The sequence below is a fragment of the Mustelus asterias genome, chromosome 23 (genome assembly GCF_964213995.1).
Source record: "Mustelus asterias chromosome 23, sMusAst1.hap1.1, whole genome shotgun sequence".
Classification (NCBI taxonomy): domain Eukaryota; kingdom Metazoa; phylum Chordata; class Chondrichthyes; order Carcharhiniformes; family Triakidae; genus Mustelus; species Mustelus asterias.
This window is the reverse complement of record NC_135823.1, coordinates 29,727,047-29,751,678: the sequence shown is the minus strand read 5'-3', so window position 1 is coordinate 29,751,678 and position 24,632 is coordinate 29,727,047. Positions and strand designations below refer to the sequence as shown.

At 43.4% G+C, this 24,632-nt stretch overlaps 1 protein-coding gene across 3 annotated transcripts in view; it reads right to left on the bottom strand.

The window, feature by feature from the left end:
• The window catches only part of lmf1 (lipase maturation factor 1), a 577,648-nt gene that overhangs the window by 68,531 nt on the left and 484,485 nt on the right, over window positions 1-24,632 (bottom strand). For all 3 annotated transcript variants that reach the window (XM_078240186.1, XM_078240187.1, XM_078240188.1), the window contains 2 exons: window positions 18,180-18,333; window positions 11,835-12,018 (listed from right to left, as the gene is read on the bottom strand). In XM_078240186.1, the coding sequence (XP_078096312.1) occupies window positions 11,835-12,018; window positions 18,180-18,333 (338 nt within the window). The remainder of the gene's footprint in view (window positions 1-11,834; window positions 12,019-18,179; window positions 18,334-24,632) is intronic.

Sequence of the window (24,632 nt, the reverse complement as noted above, 5' to 3'; positions counted from 1 at the left end):
GGAAAATTTAATAGAAACAGCACAATTGTTTCCATGGTACAGATGGATATGAGAGCTAACAAAGGACTGCAAGTTCTGCATAAAGCAGGGAGGTTGTATGAAAAGATATCTACAGAAAGGGGTCAATTGAGGAGATCTACATGGAGAACAAAGATAATTGAAGAAATCTCTGCAAACAAGAGTCATTAGGAAGAAATACTTGAAGAATGGAATAAAGAACTTGCATTAACAAATGTCTTTCAAAACCTTGAGACACTCCAAAGCACTTTACAGCCAATGAATTGTGTTGAAATGCTGTCAGTGTTTATCACAGTCAATGCCAATTCGGTTGACATTTCATACCTGGGCTGGTCACGAATGAATATCCAGGAGCACAGAGCAGCAAGGACCGCAAGAGAAGCAGAAGAACACCTCAAGGGTTCACCTTAATGAGCGGCATGGTGGCACACTGGTCAGCACTACTGCCTCACAGTGCCAGGGACCCGGGTTCAATTCCGGCCTTGGGTGAGTGTCTGTGTGGAGCTTGCACGTTCTCCCCTTGTCTGCGTGGGTTTCCTTCAGGTGCTCCCAGAGTCCAAAGGTGTGCAGGTCAGGTGGGTTGGCCGTGTCCAATTGTCCTTTAGTGTCCCAAGTTATATAGGTTAGGGGAATCGGCAGGGTAAATATGTGGGGTTACGGGGATGTCTGAATAATATGTTGCTCTAAAACAAACCGACGTGCACAAAATACTGAATAAGGATACAAGGACTCAAAACGTTAACTCCGTTACATAAGAAGATAAGAAATAGGAGCAGGAGTAGGCCATCTAGCCCCTCGAGCCTGCCCCGCCATTCAATAAGATCATGGCTGATCTGAAGTGGATCAGTTCCACTTACCCACCTGATCCCTATAAACCCTAATTCCCTTACCGATCAGGAATCCATCTATCCATGATTTAAACATATTCAACGAGGTAGCCTCCACCACTTCAGTGGGCAGAGAATTCCAGAGATTCACCACCCTCTGAGAGAAGAAGTTCCTCCTCAACTCTGTCCTAAACTGACCCCCCTTTATTTTGAGGCTATGCCCTCTAGTTCTAGTTTCCTTTCTAAGTGGAAAGAATCTCTCCATCTCTACCCTATCCAGCCACTTCATTATCTTATAGGTCTCTATAAGATCCCCCCTCAGCCTTCTAAATTCCAACGAATACAAACCCAATCTGCTCAGTCTCTCCTCATAATCAACACCCCTCATCTCTGGTATCAACCTGGTGAACCTTCTCTGCACTCCCTCCAAGGCCAATATATCCTTCCGCAAATAAGGGGACCAATACTGCACACAGTATTCCAGCTGCGGCCTCACCAATGCCCTGTACAGATGCAGCAAGACATCTCTGCTTTTATATTCTATCCCCCTTGTGATATAGGCCAACATTCCATTTGCCTTCTTGATCACCTGTTGCACCTGCAGACTAGGTTTTTGCATCTCATGCACAAGGACCCCCAGGTCCCTTTGCACAATAGCATGTTGTAGTTTTTTTCCATTTAGATAATAATCCAATTTGCTATTATTTCTTCCAAAGTGAATAACCTCACATTTGTTAACATTATACTCCATCTGCCAGATCCTCGCCCACTCACTCAGCCTGTCCAAATCTCTCTGCAGACCTTCTACGCCCTCCACACGATTCACTTTTCCACTTATCTTTGTGTCGTCTGCAAACTTTGTTACCCTACACTCAGTCCCCTCCTCCAGATCGTCTATATAAATGGTAAACAGTTGAGGCCCCAGTACCGATCCTTGCGGCACGCCACTAGTTACCATCCGCCAACCAGAAAAGCACCCATTTATTCCGACTCTCTGCTTCCTGTCGGATAGCCAATCCCCAATTTACGCTAACACCCTACCCCCAACTCCGTGTGACCTAATCTTCTTCAGCAACCTTTTGTGAGGCACCTTATCAAACGCCTTTTGGATATCCAAAAACACCGCATCCACCGGTTCCCCTCCGTCAACCGCACTAGTCACATCTTCATAAAAATCCAACAAGTTCGTCAAGCATGACTTTCCCCTCATGAATCCATGCTGCGTCTGCTTAATCGAACCATTCTTATCCAGATGGCCTTCTATTTCTTCTTTAATGATGGATTCCAGCATTTTCCCAACTACAAACGTTAAGCTAACCGGCCTGTAGTTACCCGCCTTTTGTCTATTTCCTTTTTTAAACAGCGGCGTAACATTAGCCGTTTTGCAATCCGCCGGCACTACCCCAGAATCCAACGAATTTTGATAAATAACCACTAACGCATCCGCTATTACCTCTGACATTTCTTTCAGTTCCCTGGGATGCATTCCATCCGGGCCTGGGGACTTGTCCACCTTCAGTCCCGTTAGTCTACCAAGCACTGCCTCCCTGGTAACATTAATTGGATTGAGTACCTCTTCTCCTACCAACCCTCTATCGCTAATATTCGGTAAACTATTTGTGTCTTCCACCGTGAAGACCGACACAAAAAACTTATTTAAAGTTTCAGCCATTTCCTCATTTCCCACTATTAAATCCCCCCTCTCGTCCTCCAAGGGTCCAACATTCACTCTTGCCACTCTATTCCTTTTTATATATTTGTAAAAGCTTTTACTATCATTTTTTATATTTAGAGCTAGCCTAGCTTCATAACCTATCTTTCCTTTCTTTATCGCTTTCTTAGTCGTTCTTTGTTGTTTCTTAAAGTTTCCGCAATCTTCCGATTCTCCACTATTTTTGGCAACTCTGTACGCATTGGTCTTTAATTTAATACTCTCCTTAATTTCCTTCGTTATCCACGGCTGGTTATCCCTTTTCTCAGTAAGAAGTTTAACAACACCAGGTTAAAGTCCAACAGGTTTATTTGGTTAACAACACCAGGTTAAAGTCCAACAGGTTTATCTCCAAATAAACCTGTTGGACTTTAACCTGGTGTTGTTAAACTTCTTACTGTGTTTACCCCAGTCCAACGCCGGCATCTCCACATCATTATCCCTTTTCTTACAGCCCTTCTTTATCACCGGAATATATTGTTGCTGAGTACTGAAAAGGATCTCCTTAAAAATCCTCCACTGTTCCTCAGTTGTCCTACCTACCGGTCAGCTCTCCCAGTCCACCTTAGCCAATTCAGCCCTCTATCGTACTTCCCTCTGTTCAGAGGACAGTGGTATGGGACCTTACTTTCTCCTCTTCCATTTGTATCAGAAATTCGACCATATTGTGATCACTTGACCCAAGAGGGTCCTTCACAAGAACATCCTTAATTCTACCTACCTCATTACACATTACCAGATCTAAGATAACTCGTTCCCTCGTTGGTTCTGTAACATACTGTTCAAGGTAACTATCCCGACAGCATTCTAAGAACTCTTCCTCCATACCACCCCTTCCGTTGCTCTCTCCACAAATGCTGCCTGAATTTTTCCAGCATTTTCTGTTTTTACAAAGGGTAAATGTGTCTTCATTCAAAGGAAGTAAAACAATGAGGTATGCGGCTCATTTGCACGTACACACAACTCTGCCCTTGTGGCTCATTCACTTCATTTGCACGACCTCCAAGGGAGTTAAAACTGGGTTGTGTAAGTCACAATATGCTGACATGAAAAAAAAAGTTCCAAGTTGTTTTAATTAGTAAGTTGGAACTGGCCACATGGACCACTGCGGAGAAAGAAGACATGTAATTAAAAACATTTTTTGCTTTTGAATTCTTCAACAAAAGCAGAAACAAATCCTTGAGCCACTTGTCATCGATGTCAGGAAGCTGCTGTAACGAAATGTCTCATGGTTCAGTGCTGCCCCACTACAATTTAATACAATATCCCAAAAGTCTTTTGTACACAAACAATCACATAACTGCGCCAGCCACAAGTGAAGCAAAATCTAGTTCTTAGTTGAATATTTTCATTTTCTATTCTAGTTCGCTGTCGCTTTACACATGTATTGCTTGTGTTATGATCCTATTAAGGTTTCAAGAAGAAATCCAAACATCCTGCAATTAACCAAGAGAACTACACCACCAGATTTCTCATTTTTTGATTAAATGCCAAGTGTTTATATATATATATATACACACAGGAACTGTGTATCAAATCCAGCTATCTGAAAATTGGACTTCTTTAGTTGCATCACCCGAATTTCTCTCCTCACTGACACTTTTGGTCTGACTATATTTTTGGGGAATTCCTTGGAGCCACTCCATCACCAAAGCTTCATTGCAGCGCAGCGAGAACCCCATTGACATGCATCAACAGAGCTTCTGGCACACTTGCAGCAAAGTAATACTCATGGACCTGATGTAGCCCTGAATGATTTCCCAGGCTTATCTTGCAGCACTGCCTCTATCTCTTTCAAAACTGTCCCTTGCAATTCTTACTTGAAAAATCTCAACAGTCTATGTGCTCAACCCAAACCAAAGTGCCCGACCTGAAAACCGGCAAAGTCCAAAATCCAAAACAGACTCAGTCCCAGGTTTGCCAGTTTTGCGACACTGGTCTGCAAAGTGAAATTAAACAAAGCAAGCATCACTAATCCAACATTATAGCCTATAAAGGCTAATGTTATGAACTCAGTTCTCGATTTCTAGTTTTTACTTTCCCGCCCCCTGCCTCACTGGACTTCTTTACCTTGCAAAATATTGAAGATTCGTTTACTTTTCCTGAGATCATTCCAAAAGGTATGCCATAGCCATCCAGCATTTCACCTTAATTTCCAACTATTCCTCAAGGTACAAATTACCTGGGGATTCTTCCATTAGCTTTTGGCTAAACGATCCTCTAATTTTCTTTAAAGACTTCATGATTGCAGATTCTTCAGCTCTTTATCTTGGCTTTGGACATGTATAGACTGTTTTTTTTCCTAATCTGCTCCCACAGCTTCTGTATAGCTCTTCTCAAGATATCTATTCAAGCTGTCTGCTTTCTGCCACATGGCAATGTGAGAGTCAGTATACAGTTTATCCTTTTGCTGCAAATTAAAGCAAATTTTCCAGCTGCATTTCCCTCACAAAACCCAAATTGAATTGCCTGCTTCTTTCAAAAACATAGAAATCATAGAATCATAGAAACCCTACAGTACAGAAAGAGGCCATTCGGCCCATCGAGTCTGCACCGACCACAATCCCACCCAGGCCCTACCCCTACATATTTTACCGACTAATCCCTCTAACCTACGCATCTCAGGACACTAAGGGGCAATTTTTTTTACCATGGCCCGCACATCTTTGGACTGTGGGAGGAAACCGGAGCACCCGGAGGAAACCCACGCAGACACGAGGAGAATGTGCAGACTCCACACAGACAGTGACCCGAGCCGGGAATCGAACCCAGGTCCCTGGAGCTGTGAAGCAGCAGTGCTAACCACTGTGCTACCGTGCCGCCCTACACATACACAGAGAAATTAAATACAAAAGCCTTTGAGCCAAGGTTCCACCCCGAATCACCATCTCAATGACAATGTGGGATGCTTTCGGATGATTGAAATAGAAATACTGACAAATTATTTTACCTTCAATACAACTCTTCGATTCTGCAGCCCATATTAATCATATCTAATGCTAATGAAGTTTTATGACTCTTTCTCCAGACTGCCTGACTCCATGACAAGCTTAGACATGGACCAATCGTTGTTTTACATAATTTCACCACCAATTGGGCCCATGGTGGCACAGTGGTTAGCACTGCCTCACAGCACCAGGAACCTGGGTTCGATTCCTGGCTTCGGTCACTGTCTGTGCGGAGTTTGCACATTCCCCCCATGTCTGCGTGGGTTTCCTCCGGGTGCTCTGGTTTCCTTCCTCCGAAAGATGTGCTGGTTAGGTACATTGGCCAAGCTAAATTCTCCCTCAGTGTACCCGAACAGGCGCCAGAGTGTGATGACTAGGGGATTTTCACAATAACTTCATTGCAGTGTTAATATAAGTCTACTTGTGACACGAATAACTAAACTTTGAACAATTCTGACATTTCAAGACAAACATACAATTGTTTTAAAGTGTAATAAACCCAGGCTTGTTTGAGTTGCATTTAAATAAGAGTTGCTTATCAGTTTCTGAATCGATGCCATCCACTTATCTAGCCAAAATTTTAATTCCTAAAACTAAAAGTTATAAACATATAAACCAGGGACTAGATTTTCACAAAACAAAGTAATTTCTTACATTGGCTACATTAATCACAGCCAAGCCTAATTTTGGAGATTTAAGAGAGGCAGCACATTTCATGAAATCCCTAAAGCAGGAGACCATTCAGCCCATTGAGTCTGCACTGACTCTTCGCCACAGCATCCTACCCAGTCCCTATCCCCATAACCTCACGTATTTATCCCACTAATCCCTCTAACCCACAGGTCCTGGCACACTAATGGGCAATGAGCATGGCCAATCCACCTAACCTGCACATCGTTGGACTATGAGAGGAAGCTGGAGCACCCGGAAGAAATCCATGCAGACATGGGGAGAACGTGCAAAATCCACACAGTCACCCAAGGTCAGAATTGAACCTGGGTCCCTGGCACTGTGAGGCAGCAGTGCTAACAACTGTGCCACCGTGCCGCCCTTATTTACATGGTACAGGTGGATATGAGAACAAAAAGAGGAGATTCATCCAGCGAAGGGAACAGCTGCTTTGACAAATAATCCTGTGAAGTTGCAAGTTCTAAATGCAAGGCCTCCATATATTTCATTCAGTCATCCTGAAGTGTGTAAACAAAGTCTGTACCATGAGCTTAATCACATTCCCAACCCAACTGTGGGATTTCTTATATTCTATCACAGGTGTGGAAATGGTGACATATTACATGAGAGTAATGTGGTACAGTTTGGAGGAGGAGTTTTCTGTCCTGGAAATACTGTGTGCACTGAGAAAGTGGTCCAGGGACAATATAAGGGTCAATGGCAGTGTCGTATATTATGACATAACAGCATTGCAGATGTACCTACACCACATGAACTGCAGTGGTTGAAGACCACCACCTTATCAAGGGCAATTTGAGATGGGAAAGAAATGACTTATCAGTGACACTCACATTGCATGACCAAACAAATTTTTTAAAATGAAGCAGCCTGGGCTGGGAGGTGATCTCGGATATCCAGGAGGATATCTCCTGGGAGCCCTGCTGTGGCACAGTTTGGAAAGTTGGCTTACAGAGGACAATAATGAGCAATGGCTTACAATAATGGTGCAGGACGCTGGTGCATGGCTTGGAACATATTGCAGTGTAATGCAGTATTGTTGGGGAGGGTGATGGTACAGATGCTGAAAATCTTGTTGCAGTGTGGGACAACAGCATCGCACAATCAGGCTTGGGACCATGGGAGGACATTTTTCTTGTGAAAGGACAATGCAGAATTGCATGTAAGTAAGGAGAGAGAAAAGAACAAAGAAGAAAAATGCTAATGAGAAAGACAGCAAGAAAGGTGGAAAATAAAATAAGGAACGTTCTTTGGTATGGAGCGTTTCACAGCTTCGGGATGTTCCAAACTGCTTTATAGTGCATTCAGCATTTTTGTTCAAGTGTCTTTGCCACATTGAGAAATGCTGCAACTAAATTTGCACGTAGTAACGAGGTAAATGACTAATTAATCTGTTTTAGGGATGAAGAAAGTCCTTCAAAGTAGTTTGTTTGACATGGAGTCACTGTTGCAATGTAAGAAATGCAGCAGCCAATTTCCACAGAGCAAGGTCCCACAAATAGCAACGTGATAATGACCTGATAATTAATTTTAATGAGGATAACGGAGGGATAAATATCAGTTAGGACACAAGGCAAATTCCCCTGAGCTCCTTTAAATATAAATTATCTAATTTATTTAAATAAATAAATACCATGTGATGATATATGTTCATCCATGAGGGCAGACCAACGTCTCATTGCAAAGGCAAAATCTCTAACAGCGCGGCACTCTTTTAGTACTGCAGCCTTAATATACAGTCATTTTAGTGGGTAAACATTACTTTTGCTGGTAAGAAACATTAAAATTAGGTGAAAGAAAAATACTGCATAGATTTATTTTTGCATCAGTATAAATCTTTACATATTTTAAATCCGGGGATCAATGTATCAGTGCATTAAAAAAACACTCAGGGTGGAAAAAAAGGAAGCATTTCTCCATGAGAACATTTCATTTTTAAGCAGTGGACCAATACTACCTGAACTTGCATTTTCATTTTCAACATACCTTGAATTTCTGGCATTCTCTTTACTTAAAACTACCAGCCTTATATATAATAATGCAAGCGATAAGCAAGAGGTCGTCACTCAGTGACAGATTCCAAGCCCATCAATCAGCATATTCTCCTTTTAGGATAGGACATTAGTTACAGTAAACATTTGGAAAATATTTTCCGAGGCGGTTGGTGAAATAAAGTGTCAGGTGCTGAGCAGAGTTTGAGGAAAGATGCCCTGTCAGTGGTGAAAAATACACTTCCTGCCTGGATTTTTAGACCTGCTAAATCTGTGTGACAATATGCCGGCTGACCAGTTTATTTAAGAAATATAATGTTACCATTACCTTTGGGTGCTGCGTGCACTAAAGGATTCAAAATGTTCTCAGCAGTTTAAAATACTGTTAGCGATACTTGCATCTTTAAAGTGAGATGTTGACAGTCCATCTCTGGACCTTATATCACCACAGTATGATTTCAAGTGTGATGAGGAGTTGGTTAGCTCAGTTGGCTGGATGGCTGGTTTGTGGTGCAGAGTGACATCAACAGCGCGGGTTCAATTCCTGTACCAGCTGAGGATATTCATGAATTCTCAACCTTCACTCTCGGGTTAAAATCACCAGCAGTTCAGCTCTGCCCCTCAAAGGGGAGAGCAGCCTATGGTCATCTGGGACTGTGACGATGTTACTTTTATCTTTACGATGTAAGGTATAATAACCTTTGCAGCTAATATGCGTAGAATCATAAAATCCCTACAGTGCAGAAGAGGCCATTCAGCCCATCGAGTCAAACCTAGATTGGTGCAGTTTTGGCATGACAAAACATTGCAAGGGCTAAACTGAAATGGTTGTAAATATGTACAGTGACCTATGAGTTTATGAGTAATTGTCTTACACGGCATTTCATTTTTCTGTGATTTCCACCAGAATAAAGTTGATTGAGATGTTTGATTTTAAAACCAATTTGCAAATTCTGAGGCTTTTGAGTCCATTAATCTACTTGGAGATGCAGCCGAATGGGATAATTTAATGAGCTGCAGAGTGGCTATGATTCAAGTGAACAGCAAAGTAGGCTAGAGGGGCTGAATGGATCTGCCTGTTCCAAACGTTCCTATTTGGCTTAGACTAGAAGGAAACTGCTTTCAAGGGTAGCCCTTATTCAGATCATTAGAATGAAGGAAAATGTAAGGCAGTAAACGCTATGCATGGACGATGAGACACAAACGTAGAAAGAGCAGATTATAATAAAGCAAAGGACACGAGAAATATGGACAAAATAAAGATAATGCAGGTACAGCGTACAGTCTGAAAGGCAAATGTTATATTGGTCTTCATTGCAAGAGGATTTGAGTGCAGGAGCAAGTCCTACTGCAGCTGTACAGGGCCTTGGTGAGGCCACATCTGGAGTATTGTGTGCAGTTACGATCTCCTTATCTAAGAAAGGATAAACTGGCCATAGAAGGAGTGCTGTGAAGGTTCACTCGGAGGGTGGTGAAGCTGTGGAATTCTCTACCACAGAAGGCTGTGGAGACCAAGTCACTGAATATATTTAAGAAGGAAATAGATTTCTAGACTCTAAAGGTGTCAAGGCGTGTGGGGAAATTGGGGGAATATGGTCTGAAGATAGACGATCAGCCATGATTTCATTGAATGGCGGAATAAGCTCGAAGGGCCAAATGGTCTACTCCTTTTTTCTATGTTTCCATACCAATAAAATTAGGGGCTTTTAAGTGAATTATCCCATTCGGCTGCATCTCCAAGTAGATGCAGGTTAAACTATATTCATCTCACAGGTCACTATAACAAGATGAATATAGTTTAACAAGATCAAGTTGCATTTATATAGCAACACAGTAGAATGTCCCAAATCATTTCATAAGAGCTTTAAACAAAAACTGATACAGAGCTACATTAAGAGATATGGTTAAGCTTTGTCAAAGCTTAAAGAATAAATGCATAGGCTATTTTCTAAATGGGAAATAATTCAGATATCAGAAGTGCAAAGGGACTTGGAAGTCCTCGTTCAGGATTCTCTTAAGGTTAACTTGCAGGTTGAGTTGGTAGTTAGGAAGGCAAATGCAATGTTAGCATTCATTTTGAGATAACTAAAATACAAAAGCAGGGATGTACTGCTGAGGCTTTATAAGACTTTAGTCAGACCACATTTGGAATATTGTGAACAATTTTGGGCCCCATATCTAACTGCTGGCCTTGGAGAAGGTCCAGAGGAGGTTCACAAGAATGATCCTGGGAATGAAAGCCTTGACGTATGAGGAGGGGCATTTGAGGACACTGGGTCTGTACTAGATGGAATTTAGAAGGCTGAGGGAGAATCTCATTGAAACTTACAGAATACTGAAAGGCCGGGATAGAGTGGATGTGGGAAAGATGTTTCCATTAGGAGGAGAGACTAGGATCTGAGGGCATGGCCTCTGAGTAAAGGGATGACCCTTTCGAACTGAGATGAAGAGGAATTTCTTCAGCCAGAGGGTGATGATTCTGTGGAACTCATTGCCACAGAAGGCTGTGGAGGCCAGGTCATTGAGTGTATTTAAGACAGAGATGGATAGGTTTTTGATTGATAAGGGTATCCAAGGTTACAGGGGAAAGGCAGGAGAATGGGGTTGAGAAACATATCAGCCATGATCGAATGGTGGAGCAGACTTGATGGGCTGAATGGCCTAATTCTGCTCTTATATCTTATGGTTTCATGGATATTAGATAGCTTGAGTGAGTGGGTAAAAATCTGATAGATGGAGCGTAATGTTGAAAAGTGTGAAGTTGTTCACTTTGGCAGGAAAAATAAAAAAAGCAGAGTATTACGTAAATGGGAGAAGACTGCAGAATGCCAAGGGGCAGCAGGATTTAGGTGTTCTCATGCTTGAGTCACAAAAGGTCAGCATGAAGGTACAGTATGTAATCAAGAAAGCTAATGGAATGTTATCCTTTATTATGAGAGGAATTGAACATAAAATAAGGAATGCTTCAGTTATACAGGGCATTGGTGAAGCCACGTCTTAAATACTGCGTGTAATTTTGGATTCATTAATGGAGAGATATAAAAACATTGGAGGTAGGTCGAAGGAGGTTTACTAGATTGATACCTGGAATGAGTGACCTGTTTTGTAAGGAAAGCTTGTACAGGCTGAGCTTCTTTCCACTGGAGTTTAAGAGAGATAGAGTGAAGTTTGACTTGATTGAAGTCTACAAGATCCTGAATGGTATTGACAAGGTGGGTATTGACAAGGTGGACATTGAAAGGATGTTTCCTCTTATGGGCAAGTCCAGAACTAGGGAATACTGTTTTAAAATTAGGGGTCGCTCTTATAGGTCAGAGATGAGGAGAATTTGTTTCTCTGAGGGTTTTGCGACTTTGGAACTCTCTGCCTCAAAAGACAGTGGAGGTAGAATACCTTTAAGGTGGAGGTAGATAGATTCTTGCTTGCCAAAGGGATCAAAGATTATCAGAGACAGATAGGGAATGTGGAGCTCAACACAAATAGATCAGCCATGATCGTATTGAATAGCAGAGCAGGTTTGAGTGACCGAATGGCCTACTTCTGCTCCTGTCTTGTATGTCTGTATTTAATCTCAGAAAGCAAGTAGAGCATTTCGATTTGCTTAATTCACTGACTGATTGATTCAAACAGTCATTCCCAACAAAGCACTTGCCTGGAACGCAGCAAACCACATGAGCCAGTCAAGGCGGTAATGGTACGGAGTTATAATGCACGGTCTTCGCTTCAGATCACCAGGTTTACACTTGAACTCGTATTCCTCCCACAAGGCACTGGGATCTTGAGGATCTTGACTCATTGTCCCCTGAATTATGACCTCGGTCCTTTCCTTTGTAATACTAGTCAAACAGAAACAAAACAGAAAAATTACATCCAATGATCAAAATGCTTTTTCTTAAACTTTGCTGTCAGAATATCAATGACTGCAAAATTGTCACTGCTCCAGACAGGCCACCTTATTCCCTGCTTCACATAACTCTATCCATAATATACTTAGCCAACCTTCCTTATTCACCTTGATGTGGCAAGAGTTCCACATTCTCACCACTCTGTTCTTCCACACGATTTAATTGCCTGCCATCAGAAACTAGTAATGTTGCCAGTACCACTCCACAACTGCTGACAGCACAGGAATAGACAACATTGTGACTGCTATTCCACTTAACCTACTGAACATGGAATTAGATCATGCAAATCATCTTTCACATGAAACATTTACTAATATTCATTTCTGTAAAGTACAAAAATCTTTAACTGCTTGAGCTCTCCTGATGCGTCACTGCATGAAGTATTAACTCACTTGGGTACCTAATTCAAATTACGGTACCCAGATAGCCAATTTCTATCAGAGCAGTGGTGGAAGCCGTCAATTGGTCTCAATGCCTCAGGGTAGAGTGGGTGAAGAAAGATCAGCCAAGGTCCCTATACCTGCTTACTATTCAATAACCCCATTGACGTCAGTGAGAGTACAAGATTTAACTGTGGCAATTTCTTCCCCACCACCCATCCAAGTGGCTAAACATCATGGATACACTGCACTCTATTGATTATTTTACTGGACTAATGAACAATGGCCTGGGCCAGTGGTTCCCAAAGGGTGCAGCGCGCCACACTGGTGCGGCGAGAGAGGATGGCAAGTGTGGCAGGAAAATTCAAGGACAATCAAAGAAACATTTAAACATGGTTTAAACAAGCATTGTTTTATACTTTCTGGATGTCCCATGATCATATTATAAAGTAGTTGTGTTCTATGTTATGAATCAAGCACTGCTAGGAGTTTTTTTTTGTTTTTGAATGTATTTCTTATCAATAAGAAATTCGGTGTGGTGCGAGTAAATTTTTATTCCAAAAGTGCAGCCCAGTGAAAAAAGTTTGGGAACCACTGGCCTGGGCTAATAACAGTAAGAAGTCTCACAACACCAAGTTAAAATCCAACAGGTTTATTTGGTAGCACAAGCCACAAGCTTTCGGAGCACTGTCCCATCATCAGGTGAGTGGGAGTTGTGTTCACAAACAGGGCATATATAGACACAAACTCAATTTACAAGGTAATGGTTGGAATGCGAGTCTTTACAGGTAATCAAGTCTTAAAGGTACAGACAATGAGGGTGGTGAGAGGGTTAAGCACAGGTTAAAGAGATGTGTATTGTCTCGAGCCAGGACAGTTCGTGAGATGTTGCAAGCCCAGGCAAGTCGTGGGGGTTACAGATAATGTGACATGAATCCAAGATCCCAGTTGAGGCCGTCCTCATGTGTGTGGAACTTGGCTATCAGTTTCTGCTCAGCGATTCTGCGTTGTCGTGTGTTGTGAAGGCTGCCTTGGAGAATGCTTACCCGAAGATCAGAGGCTGAATGCCTGTGACTACTGAAGTATTCACCAACAGGAAGGTAACATTCCTGCCTGGTGATTGTCGAGCGGTGTTCATTCATCCGTTGTCGTAGCGTCTGCATGGCCTCCCCAATGTACCATACCTCGGGACATCTCTTCCTGCAGCGTATCAGGTAGACAATGTTGGCCGAGTTACAAGAGTATGTACCTGCTGGATGGTGTTCTCACATGAGATGATGGCATCCGTGTCAATGATCTGGCACGTCTTGCATAGGTTGCAGTGCTCCGAAAGCTTGTGGCTTGTGCTACCAAATAAACTTGTTGGACTTTAACCTGGTGTTGTGAGACTTCTTACTGTGCTTACCCCAGTCTAATGCCAGCATCTCCACATCTGGGCTAATAATCCAGGCAACGGCTAAGCAACAGTCTAGTCTTTCTTTAAACACTGTTTGTTTGCAAACTCTCATTACCATACAAACATCTAAACCAAACTGAAGTAATTAACCCTTTCAACTGCAGAAGCACAAACTGGGTTGTCTCAAACCACAAAGGGTCATCATGATTTAAAACGTCAACTCTGTTCTCTCTTCACAGACACTGAGACTTTGCAGCATTTTCTGCTTTTGTTTCAGATTCAAGCATCAGCAGTAGTTTGATTTTACCACAACATTAAACTTACTTGAAGCTTATTTCTAATACCCATACAACTATTGATTATTTAAAACTATCTCTGTTGCCTGACACCCACCTCTTCAGGAGAATGAGGAGGGATGAAAGGAAAAAAAGAGCATTGAATTCTGAAAAGTCTGCTTCCAGCAATGTCTAAACCTTCCCATCTCTGTGCATGGCCTAGAAACCACCTTCGAGCCAAACAAACAAACCATTTATCCCCATTAGAATCATAGAATCCCTGCAATTCAGAAGGAGGCCATTCGGCCCAAAAGAGTCTGCACCGACCACAATCCCACCCTGGCCCTATTCCCGTAACCCCTCATATTTACCCTGCTAATCCCCCTGACACTAGGGTTAATTTAGCATGACCAATCAACCTAATCCACACATCTTTGGACAGTGGGAGGAAACCGGAGCACCCGGGGGAAACCCACACAGACAGGGGGAGAACGTGCAACCTCTACACAGACAGTGACTCAAGGCCGGAATTGAACCCGGGTCCCTGGTGCTGTGAGACAGCAGTGCTAACCACTATGCCACCGTGCCGCCTGTTCTTTCCTTGGATAAAACTTCTACATGTGTCCGACTACGCTGCTGGTATCAGGCAGCCAGGCCGGATAAATAGACTGCTGATTTTGCATTGCAGGTGACATCCAGTGAGCTTTGATGTTGCTTTACTGATTGCAGCTTCCTGGGCTGGAAAGGGTTAACATTACTTCCAGTGTATAAAGTGCCCCTGTAGTCGGATGGCTCACCTCATTAATGTATGAAGTATGGAGTTTGCTCTAACTCCGGGTTACTGGCAGCACTTACTAAATCAAAGTTATTGGACAATTATTAAAAGAAAAAAGTTATTTGTGTCATTTGAATTATGTAAAATTCACCATCCATCATGAATTTAACTTAATTGTGTATATTTACTGTGGAGGTGACATTTTATTCAATATAACCTTCAATTATATGACATTATTTATTAAAACAATATCGGTCACAAAGGTTTTCCCTGCTGTGCAATTCGGATGAATGACTTTTGCATGAATTTCCAGATTGCTGCTGGAATTTTACTCTACGCTGTCAATGCTGACAGTCCAGGTGTAGAGAACAGTCTGAGGGACCTCTCAGTGTGTCAGCACTTGCTGACCAAGTGAAGGCAACTCCCCAAACGTCTCCACAGCAATTACCTTGTGGTGTTTAGTTTGAACATAATTACACAGGTTAACACTCTGAGGGCCGAGTTAGCATTACTGTAGAACAATCCAACCATCACAGAATCATACGGTACGGAAGGAGGCCATTCGGTCCAACACGTCTGCACCAGCTATTTCAAAGAACTGTCCATCTTAATCCCACACCCCAGCTTTTCCCCCTTAAGACTGAAAATATGTCCCCTGCAAATACGTGTCCTATTTCCTTTTGAATGTATGATGGAACCTGATTCTACCACCCTTATAGATAGTGCCTTCCAGAGTTAAACCTGGACACTTAATTTGTGTCAAATTCGTTATCACATTGGGAGTTTAACAGCACAGAATTCATGGCAACATACACAAAAAAATGCACACTAATTAATAACATCACATTAGATGAAAGTCCAATTACATGCGTCATGTATATCTTGCCCTGAAGTAGATACCAGGAATCTGCTACCTACACAGCTTGCCATACAGATCTGAGGTGAAAGACTTGACTCTGTATAGCAGTTGATGTGGCCACTGAAGCTAATTTCCCCCTTCGCCGCTCAGGCAGTAATTGGAATGAATCCCCCAGATCACTTTCACCCCATTGAAATCAATGGGATGAAGATTAGGAAGGTTTGACTATGATGGAGAGCTCCACCAGAATACCAGCCAAGTTGCGTAGTACCCCTTGTGCCAAGTTGATCCACTGATAAAAGATTCGTATCAGTTGTTTAATCTCAGTTCATAATATCATGATACAGCACTGAAGGAGGTCATGCTGCCCATCATTCCTGTGCTAGCTATTTGGTGGAGTGATATCATTAAACTAATCCCACTCCCTTGCTCTTATCTCACAGTCATAGAGTCATAGAAGTTTACAGCATGGAAACAGCCCTTCGGCCCAACTTGTCCAGTCCTATAATTTGTTTTCAGGTATTTATCCAATTCTATTTCTTAACCGTACTACTGAATCTATTTTCACTCTTCCGATCAGTGCAGATCACAAAAAACTTCATGTGTAAAAATTGTTTCCTCGTGTAACCTCTGCTTTCTTTGCCAACCATCTTAAATCTGTGTCCTCCTGCTATCATCAACCCTGGGTTGTCCTGTTTAGATAAGAAAAGAATAAGGAAAGATTTGGTAGAGGTATTCAAAATCACGAGTGGACAGGGAGAAACAGCTCCTATTGGTGGAAGAGACGCGAATCAAAGGACACCAATTTAACATGATGGGCAAAAAACCAGAGGCAATATGAGGAAAAGCTTTTTTACGCAGTGAGTAATTAGGATCTGGAATGCACTGCCTGAGAGTGAGGTGGAGGCAGGTTCAATTGTGGTTTTCAAAAAAGGGATTGGATAATTACTTGAAGAGATTTGCACAGTTATGGGGAAACGTCAGGGAAGTGGGACGAGCTAAGTTGTCCTCGCAGAGAGCCAGTACCGACTTGATGAGCCAAATGGCCTCCTTCTGTGCTGCAACTATTCTATGATTCTGCCTCAATAGCAGTTGCTGTTTTCACTCTATCAAAATCATTCATAATTTTGAATACTTCCATCAAACTTCCTCTTAATTTTCCCTGCACTAAGGACAACTGTAGCTTCTTCAGTCTCTCTACTCCAGCTGCTTGAGGCCCTTGTGAGATGAGAGGCAGGGGTATCCATGGACAGGTCAAGAGAAAGCTCGGGTGAAACAGACTAGAGTTTTAAGGACCCCCTCACCCCAGGGTGGGCTATCAGGCAGACAGTAAAATTAGGCACCTTAGCAGCAGTGCCAAGCTAGTCATCAAATCACCTTCACTGGGATTTACCCACGGTGAGAGGCTCATCCGTGGGTCAATTAAGGGCAACTTAAAACCTCCTCCTGTCACCGCTGGAATATTACCTGTGGATGGGAGATGCCAATGCCATGCGACAAGGCCAGCAGGTAAAACCTGGCAGGCCTTTTTGTGGACTAAAGGGAGGGGACTCCCTGTGTTCAACAGGCTCTACCTGCATTCCCCGATAAACCCAGCCTCTCCACCCAACTTGTTGCAAAACTATGGGACTTACCATGATGTCCAGGTCCCTGACTTCTCTCTTTGGGAACTGGCGGCACTCTAAGCAACGGCCACCATTACCTGCGGCTACCGCTGGGACTAGAATGCTGCTGGCCATTGGATTGGTCAGCAGCTCATTGAGGCACAACTTCCTTTCAAATGGGGGCCCAAGTTCTGACAAGCCAAACAAGCAGAGGGAGGCTCGCCAGCAACTTTTCAGTCAGGTGGGCAAAGCCACCATTCTGCATAAAATAACTTTTTTTAAAGTTTATTTATTAGTGTCATAAGTAGGCTTACATTAACACCGCAATGAAGTTGCTGTGAAAATCCCCTAGTCACCACAGCCCGGTGCCTGTTCGGGTATACTGAGGGAGAATTTAACATGGCCAGTGCACCTAACCAGCACATCTTTGGACTTTGGGAGAAAACCGGAGCACCCGGAGGAAACCCACGGGAGAACATGCAGATTCTGCATAGACAGTGACCCAAGCCGGGAATCGAACCCGGGTCCCTGGCGCTGTGAGGCAGCAGTGCTAACCACTGTGCCATCTTGCCAGTATTATAAATAAGTGACAAAACCAGTCCGCAATGAACTGGGATAAAAATTATAGCAATAATAAAACTAGTTAATTAGACCAGGGATGCCTCAGATAGAATAAGCAATGACAGCGAGATAGGATTTTAATTCCAGCTTGTGACAAATCTTAACTCACTTTTGACAGTACAAAATAACACACACTTAAGGAGACAATATTATTACATAATGCAACTATTTCTACTTCGCACCTTCCAAAGGCTCCATAAGTGTTGACAATTCGTAGTGGATTAAAGGAAGTGTTCATCATTTGTTTCGAGCTGAGCAAGTTTACAATGACTGGTAGACTGAGGTAGGCTATAAGAACCCCAAAGGACACATTCAACGCCCGTCGAATAAAAGCACCTGAAGAAATAGACAGAAAACAAAATTATTTTAATACTTTTTGTGGGCCAGAAATAAGATTCAGAACTGAATCTGGGGGAATGAATTTTATTAGAGGAACATCAGAATTACTGAACAAAACAGAGTCCAACTCATTCACCTCTTCCCATCATGCCAGTTGCATGATGTGATGATAATGGAGTTATGGATTAATCATAGCAATCAATCTCTATTAATTAGTCTGCAATATACCCAGACATGACATAAGGAAACCCCCAGTGGTGGAAAGTCCAACGTCACCTGTGCCTCTCAAGTGGGTTTCACTATGTGTGATTTCAAAATCAGTCATTCCTTGTGGGGAAAATAAAGACTTGCATTTAAATTGCATCTTTCAAAACCTCTGCATATCCCAAAGTGCTTTACAGCCAATGACATAATTTTTTTTGAAGTGTTTAAAGATGGCCAATTCCTACAATGCAAGGTTCCACAAACAGAAACAAGATAATGATCGGATAATCTATTTTAGTTGGTTGAGGCAAAAATGTTGGCGAGGACATTGGGCAAAACTCCCCCCACTGAGATGAGGGACAGACAGAGCTTCATTTAAATGCCTCGTCCAACAGTGCAGCACTTTCAGTTCAAAAGCAAGGCCCCCCCCTTCTCAGAGCAGGGGAAGAGGAAAAAGGATGATCAACCACTTTACAGTTTCTCCCCTCTCAATAACTGTGCAGCAGCAATACCCTAGGACATTGGAGTGATGTTCACTGCTTCTCGTTAAAGTGTAGAAGCACAAAGAAACAGTGAGGCATATTTCCCCGTTATGTTTACACTTCTGTTACATAAATCAAACAGAGGTACTCCTTGCCAGTGAAATGTGACCCACAAGAGTCGAGCGGGAACCCTAGTATCAATGCCAATACATTGGAAAGCCTTTCTCTGAACTCTCTTCTCCTTTAATAAGTTCCTTAAAGCCCACCGCCTTGACTTGCCCTAATATCACTTGAACTGATCTTATTTGGTAATTGCACCAATGAAGTGCCTTGCAACGCTTTGCTTCGTTAAAGGCACTATACCAACGAAATCTGTTGTTCCTGTCACATTGCAATTTCATTTTGAATAGTTAAATATTTAACAAGTGAGATAGGCTGGATTAAGACAGCATCATGCCCTACTCTGCATGCTGTACCATCTACAAGATCCACTGTAGGATCTCACCAAGCCTCCTTGGATAGCACCTTCCAAACCAAGAAGGACAAGGGCAGCAGAGACATGGGAACACTGCCACTTGAAAGTTCCCCTCCAAACCACTCACCATCCTGATTTGGAAAAATATTGTCATCCCTTCAGTGTTGCTGAGTTAAAATCCTGGAAGCCCCTCTTGTGGATGTACCTGCACCATGTGGACTGCAGCGGTTCAGGAAGGCAGCACACCACCACCTTCACGAGGGATGGACAATGACTGCTAGCCTAGCCAGCAACATCCATATCCCTTGAATTAATTTTGTAAAAACTCAGGTTGGTCTGCACCTCTCATTTCAATACAAACCAGATCTTGGATTAGTAAAGGAGAACTGCATAATGGCAATAGCAGCTGACTGGCTCCAAACAGACCAACCTGGGTTTTTAAAAAATTAATTCAAGGGATATGGACATTGCTGGCTAGGCTAGCATTCATTGTCCATCCCTAGTTGCTCTTGTGAAGGTGGTGGTGTGCTGCCTTCCTGAACCGCTACAGGCCACATGGTGCAGGTACATCCACAAGAGGGGCTTCCAGGATTTTAACTCAGCAACACTGAAGGAACAATAATATTTTTCCAAATCAGGATGGTGAGTGGCTTGAAGAGTAACTTCCAAGTGACAATGTTCCCATGTATCTGCTGCCCTTCTTGGTTTGGAAGGTGCTATCCAAGGAGGCTTGGTGAGATCCCACAGTGGATCTTGTAGAGGGTACAGACATGTGGCACATATTTGTGACTGGCAAGAGAACCTCCAGTGCCCACACTGGGTTTATCATGTACCAAATGACAAGTGAGCAGAAGCAAAACCCCAACCTAACACTATAATTAATATCCAATGGGAACCCAAAATATTTTCTGTTAAAAAGTGGTGATACCAATAACTAATTGTATAAAGTTTAAAATAAGTTACTGATTATTACATTAACAAACGGCAACTCAAAGGGATTTAGGTGAACGTGATGTTTTAGTGAAAAATCTTATTCTGCAGTTGTTATCTCACAGGCTTGGGCAATGCAGTACTTGGTATGAAGTTAGTGATATCACTGACCCAATCAGTCAAACGGTGCAGTTAAATTTACATGGCCAACTATGGCTTTCTCTTATTTATTTTATCAGTTCCTGTTGCTCAGGATATGCTTGTTTGCTAGGGCAAAGTTTTCCAAAGATTTTAAAGGTGGGTTTGTACCTTGGTAAAATTTATTGACTTTTTACTGCTAAACTCCCAGGTGAAAGCTATAAATTACATTCCTGATGCACTGGGGAAATCTTACTGACGGTCAATTTAAATCTGCTGGAATAGGACTTAAAGTAATAGTAAAGTCGCCTTAGTCCCAGATGACCATAGGCTGCTCTCCCCTTCGAGGAGGGCGGGGGGTGGGGGGGCTGGGGGGGGGGGGGGGGGGGGGGGGGGGGACTGGTGGTGATTTACCCTGAGGATCACCACATCCTGTCTACAGCAGGAACGGGATGGTAGCTCTGATTGAGTAGGCAGGGAACATATGTGCCTGATAATGATCATCACGAACAAGAGAATGTCAGTCAGGTACCAATGATCGTCAACGATACCATCATTGCCAAGATGCTCACTCTCAACTTCTTGAGGGACATCACAGACCAGAAGCTTAGGTGAACCAGCCATGTAAAACACTGTGGCTCAACACAAGGACAGAGGGTGGGTACTTTGCAAAAAGCAGCCTGCTCCTCATCCCTCAAAGCCTTGTGAAAGGCTCAGTTCAGAAGTGTTAGGGAATGCTCATCACACTCTCGATGAGTGCAGTCGCAGAAACATGAAAGAAGCTTGCTACCATCCAGTTCAACGGACTGCCACTCCGTGAACAGGCAAAAGTTGTGGGCTCACTGCAACTGCAGAATGCGACGCAGTAGCTGACCAAATGTATTTCGACAGCACCGCTCCCCCCCCTTTCCCACCCGCAACCTTGACCACCGAGAAGAATATGACAAGCTATATTGTGCAAGCACCATCACCTTCAATAATCCCCTCAAGTCTCTGACCATTCTGGTCTGAAGATGTACCACTATTCTTTTGTTGTTGCTAGGTCAATGTTCTGGAGTTCTCTACATAAATGCTCATTGTGTGAGCACTCTTTTCCATCACTACTTTCTGAGGGCAATTGAGAGTGGACAATAAATGTAGCCTGCCACCATCACTGTCGTACATCCCTGAGAATAAATTTTAAGAAGCAAAACTTAGCCAATAGTGTTTCAGTGCAGTCAAAGGCTATGTGTGTTCAGCAATACAGAGTGGAGTTTGATTGGATTACAAAGTGTTAATTGCATAGAATCTGGTAATTCAAACCAACTTGTCCATGATGGCTCCATGTGAGTCTCATCCTATCTCTCTTCATCTACCTCCATGAACATATCCTTCTATTCTTCTCTCTCTTGTGTTTGACTAGCTTCCTCATAAAGGGCAGGCTATTCTCAAGTACTCCCTGCGGCAATGAGTTTCACATTCTAGCTAATCTCTGGATAAAAAGGCTTTCCCTGAATTCCCTATTGGATTTATTAGTGACTACCTTATATTAATAACCACTGGTTCTGGCCTCGCACACAATTTTTCGACTTATTCTCTGCTTCTCCATCCTGCTGTAACTAAGACAGGAAACGTAATGATTCATTATGAGTGCATTTTGTGCAACAATGCTGCCTTAAGGTTAGCTGCTATGGGTTGTACGCAGCAATCATTATCTACAGTACAGTATTTAAAGGCCTTTGCACATTTCCATAGATCACTCAGGCCTCATTGCCATACAGCCCACTGACGGTCCTCATTTATATTTGACAAAAGGTAACAAAAGGCCGTTACCACTCTTTTGGAGCAGGGAGAAAACAAAGGCAATATCAGTGGTACAGCTTCTTGCCTTTTTCAAGGCTCTGACTATCAAATCAAAGCTGCATTCTTTACAAATTGGAATTTTAGTAACTATAAAATTCAACAGTAATCACTCAGTGTAACATGAAGCAAATCTGGCTTTCATTTCATTTCAATCCAAAGACATTAACATTTGGGGTCTGCTAAATTAACTTTTCCCAAAGCACAACTGCCATAAATGAATATTTATTAAATGCACGTTCTTGATATATTGGTCATTACAGCAAAAATAATGAGCCATAGTGACAGCACGGAGCCAAGTGTTCAGTTGTTAGACTGGCACGGGGTACTCATAATGAACTAATAGCGTCCATTTAAAACAGGTGCTAATACAATGTTTTAATTGCACATATACTGTGACACACGTGCGCAATTACAATTTTGAAAACAATCATGCAATAATATGAAGGCAACCATGGTGACAATATAATGTGGTCATTACTCCTTAATGTGCAACAGGTTTATTTAAAAAACAATCAAATTGGAAGGTGATTTGGTGAACTATTAGAGGAAAGCCTAGACTTTACAATGCAATGCTGCTGATCTCAATTGGGTGACAGCAGGAACACTGCATTTTTGGTTCAGTGATGTGATGGGGCTTGGAAGTGGAAAATTGGAATGTTTACTATCCTGTAACATCCAAATGCACGCATGAGAAAGTGACAGAACGTGGAAAGGACATGTAAGAGTCTGTGCATGTGTATATTTAGCCAACTGCTACTATCCCTCTGGATGGTGGAGCTACTGTAATGTGTGTCATGCCCATGGTAACTATATCTTAGAAGGCATCAACACCTTCAGATAGGTGAGGAGAAAGGTCATAGAGTCATAGATAGAATTAGCTATCTAAACGCTATTAGCGCTCTCAACCATTCCTTGTTTTTGTATTCGACATGTCGGTAGGTAAAGGATAGGTGGGGAAGACAGTTTGCATTGTATTCTCCTTTTAATAAAGTTAGACATGTAAAATACTATTCATAAATTAGTTCAACTGTATTGGTGAAATTAGATAGAAACAGTTCTCAAGCTACTTCCCACAGTTACTTGCTCTAACTGCAAAACCCCAGGTGAGTGGGTATATAGAATATAGAAGGAACTGACTTTGTAGGAGGCAAAGAAAATGGAGGGACAGAAGAATTCAAATGCCAAACATCTACTGTGATAAATAGATATAAGTGGACATCTGTCAAGAAAGAGTGAACAGCCAGTGGCTCTTTTCTCAAAAAAAGTGAAAGCTGAGGTAAGACCTAAAACAATTGTCGGAAACCTCTGACCTCTCCCGAGGCTGGAATTCTCCAGTCCCGCTGCAGTGAATGGAGTTTTGGCTGAGCGCCAAATTCTCCGTTCTCACTGGCAGGGTAAACAGGGTCGGTGAATCCTAGCTAATGTATTCAAAATTCTGAGGGAGTTTGATAGGGTAGACAAAGAGAAGATGTGAGGGAGTCCAAACCTAGGGTCATAACACAAGACAGAAAGGATAAGAAGATTATGCTATCATTTGAAGAAGGAGAAGGTCCACGTGGACCATCCCATATCTTAATGTCTTCAGAGTATTTGCCTTCAACAGCTTTCATTGACATTAACTGAACTCAAGTGCAATCATTTTGAAAAGTGCCAGAGAAAGCAGAGCCGGGCCGGGGAAAGCGGGGCCGGGCCGGGCTGGGGCGGGGAAAGCAGGGCCGTGCCGGGCCGGGGAAAGCGGGGCCGTGCCGGGCCGGGGAAAGCGGGGCCAGGCCGGGCTGGGGACAGGGAAATCGGGCCCGTGCTGGGCCGGGGAAAGTGGGGCCGGGCTGGGCCGGGGAAAGCGGGGCCGGGCCGGGGAAAGCGGGGCCGTGCCGGGCCGGGGAAAGCGGGGCCAGGCCGGGGAAAGAGGGGCCGGGCCGGGGAAAGAGGGGCCGGGCCAGGGAAAGAGGGGCCGGGCCGGGGAAAGCGGGGCCGGGCCGGGGAAAGCGGGGCCGTGCCGGGCCGGGGAAAGCGGGGCCGTGCCGGGCCGGGGAAAGCGGGGCCGTGCCGGGCCGGGGAAAGCGGGGCCGTGCCGGGCCGGGGAAAGCGGGGCCGGGCCGGGGAAAGAGGGGCCGGGCCGGGGAAAGAGGGGCCAGGCCGGGGAAAGCGGGGCCGGGCCGGGGAAAGAGGGGCCGGGCCGGGCCGGGGAAAGAGGGGCCGGGCCGGGGAAAGAGGGGCCGGGCCGG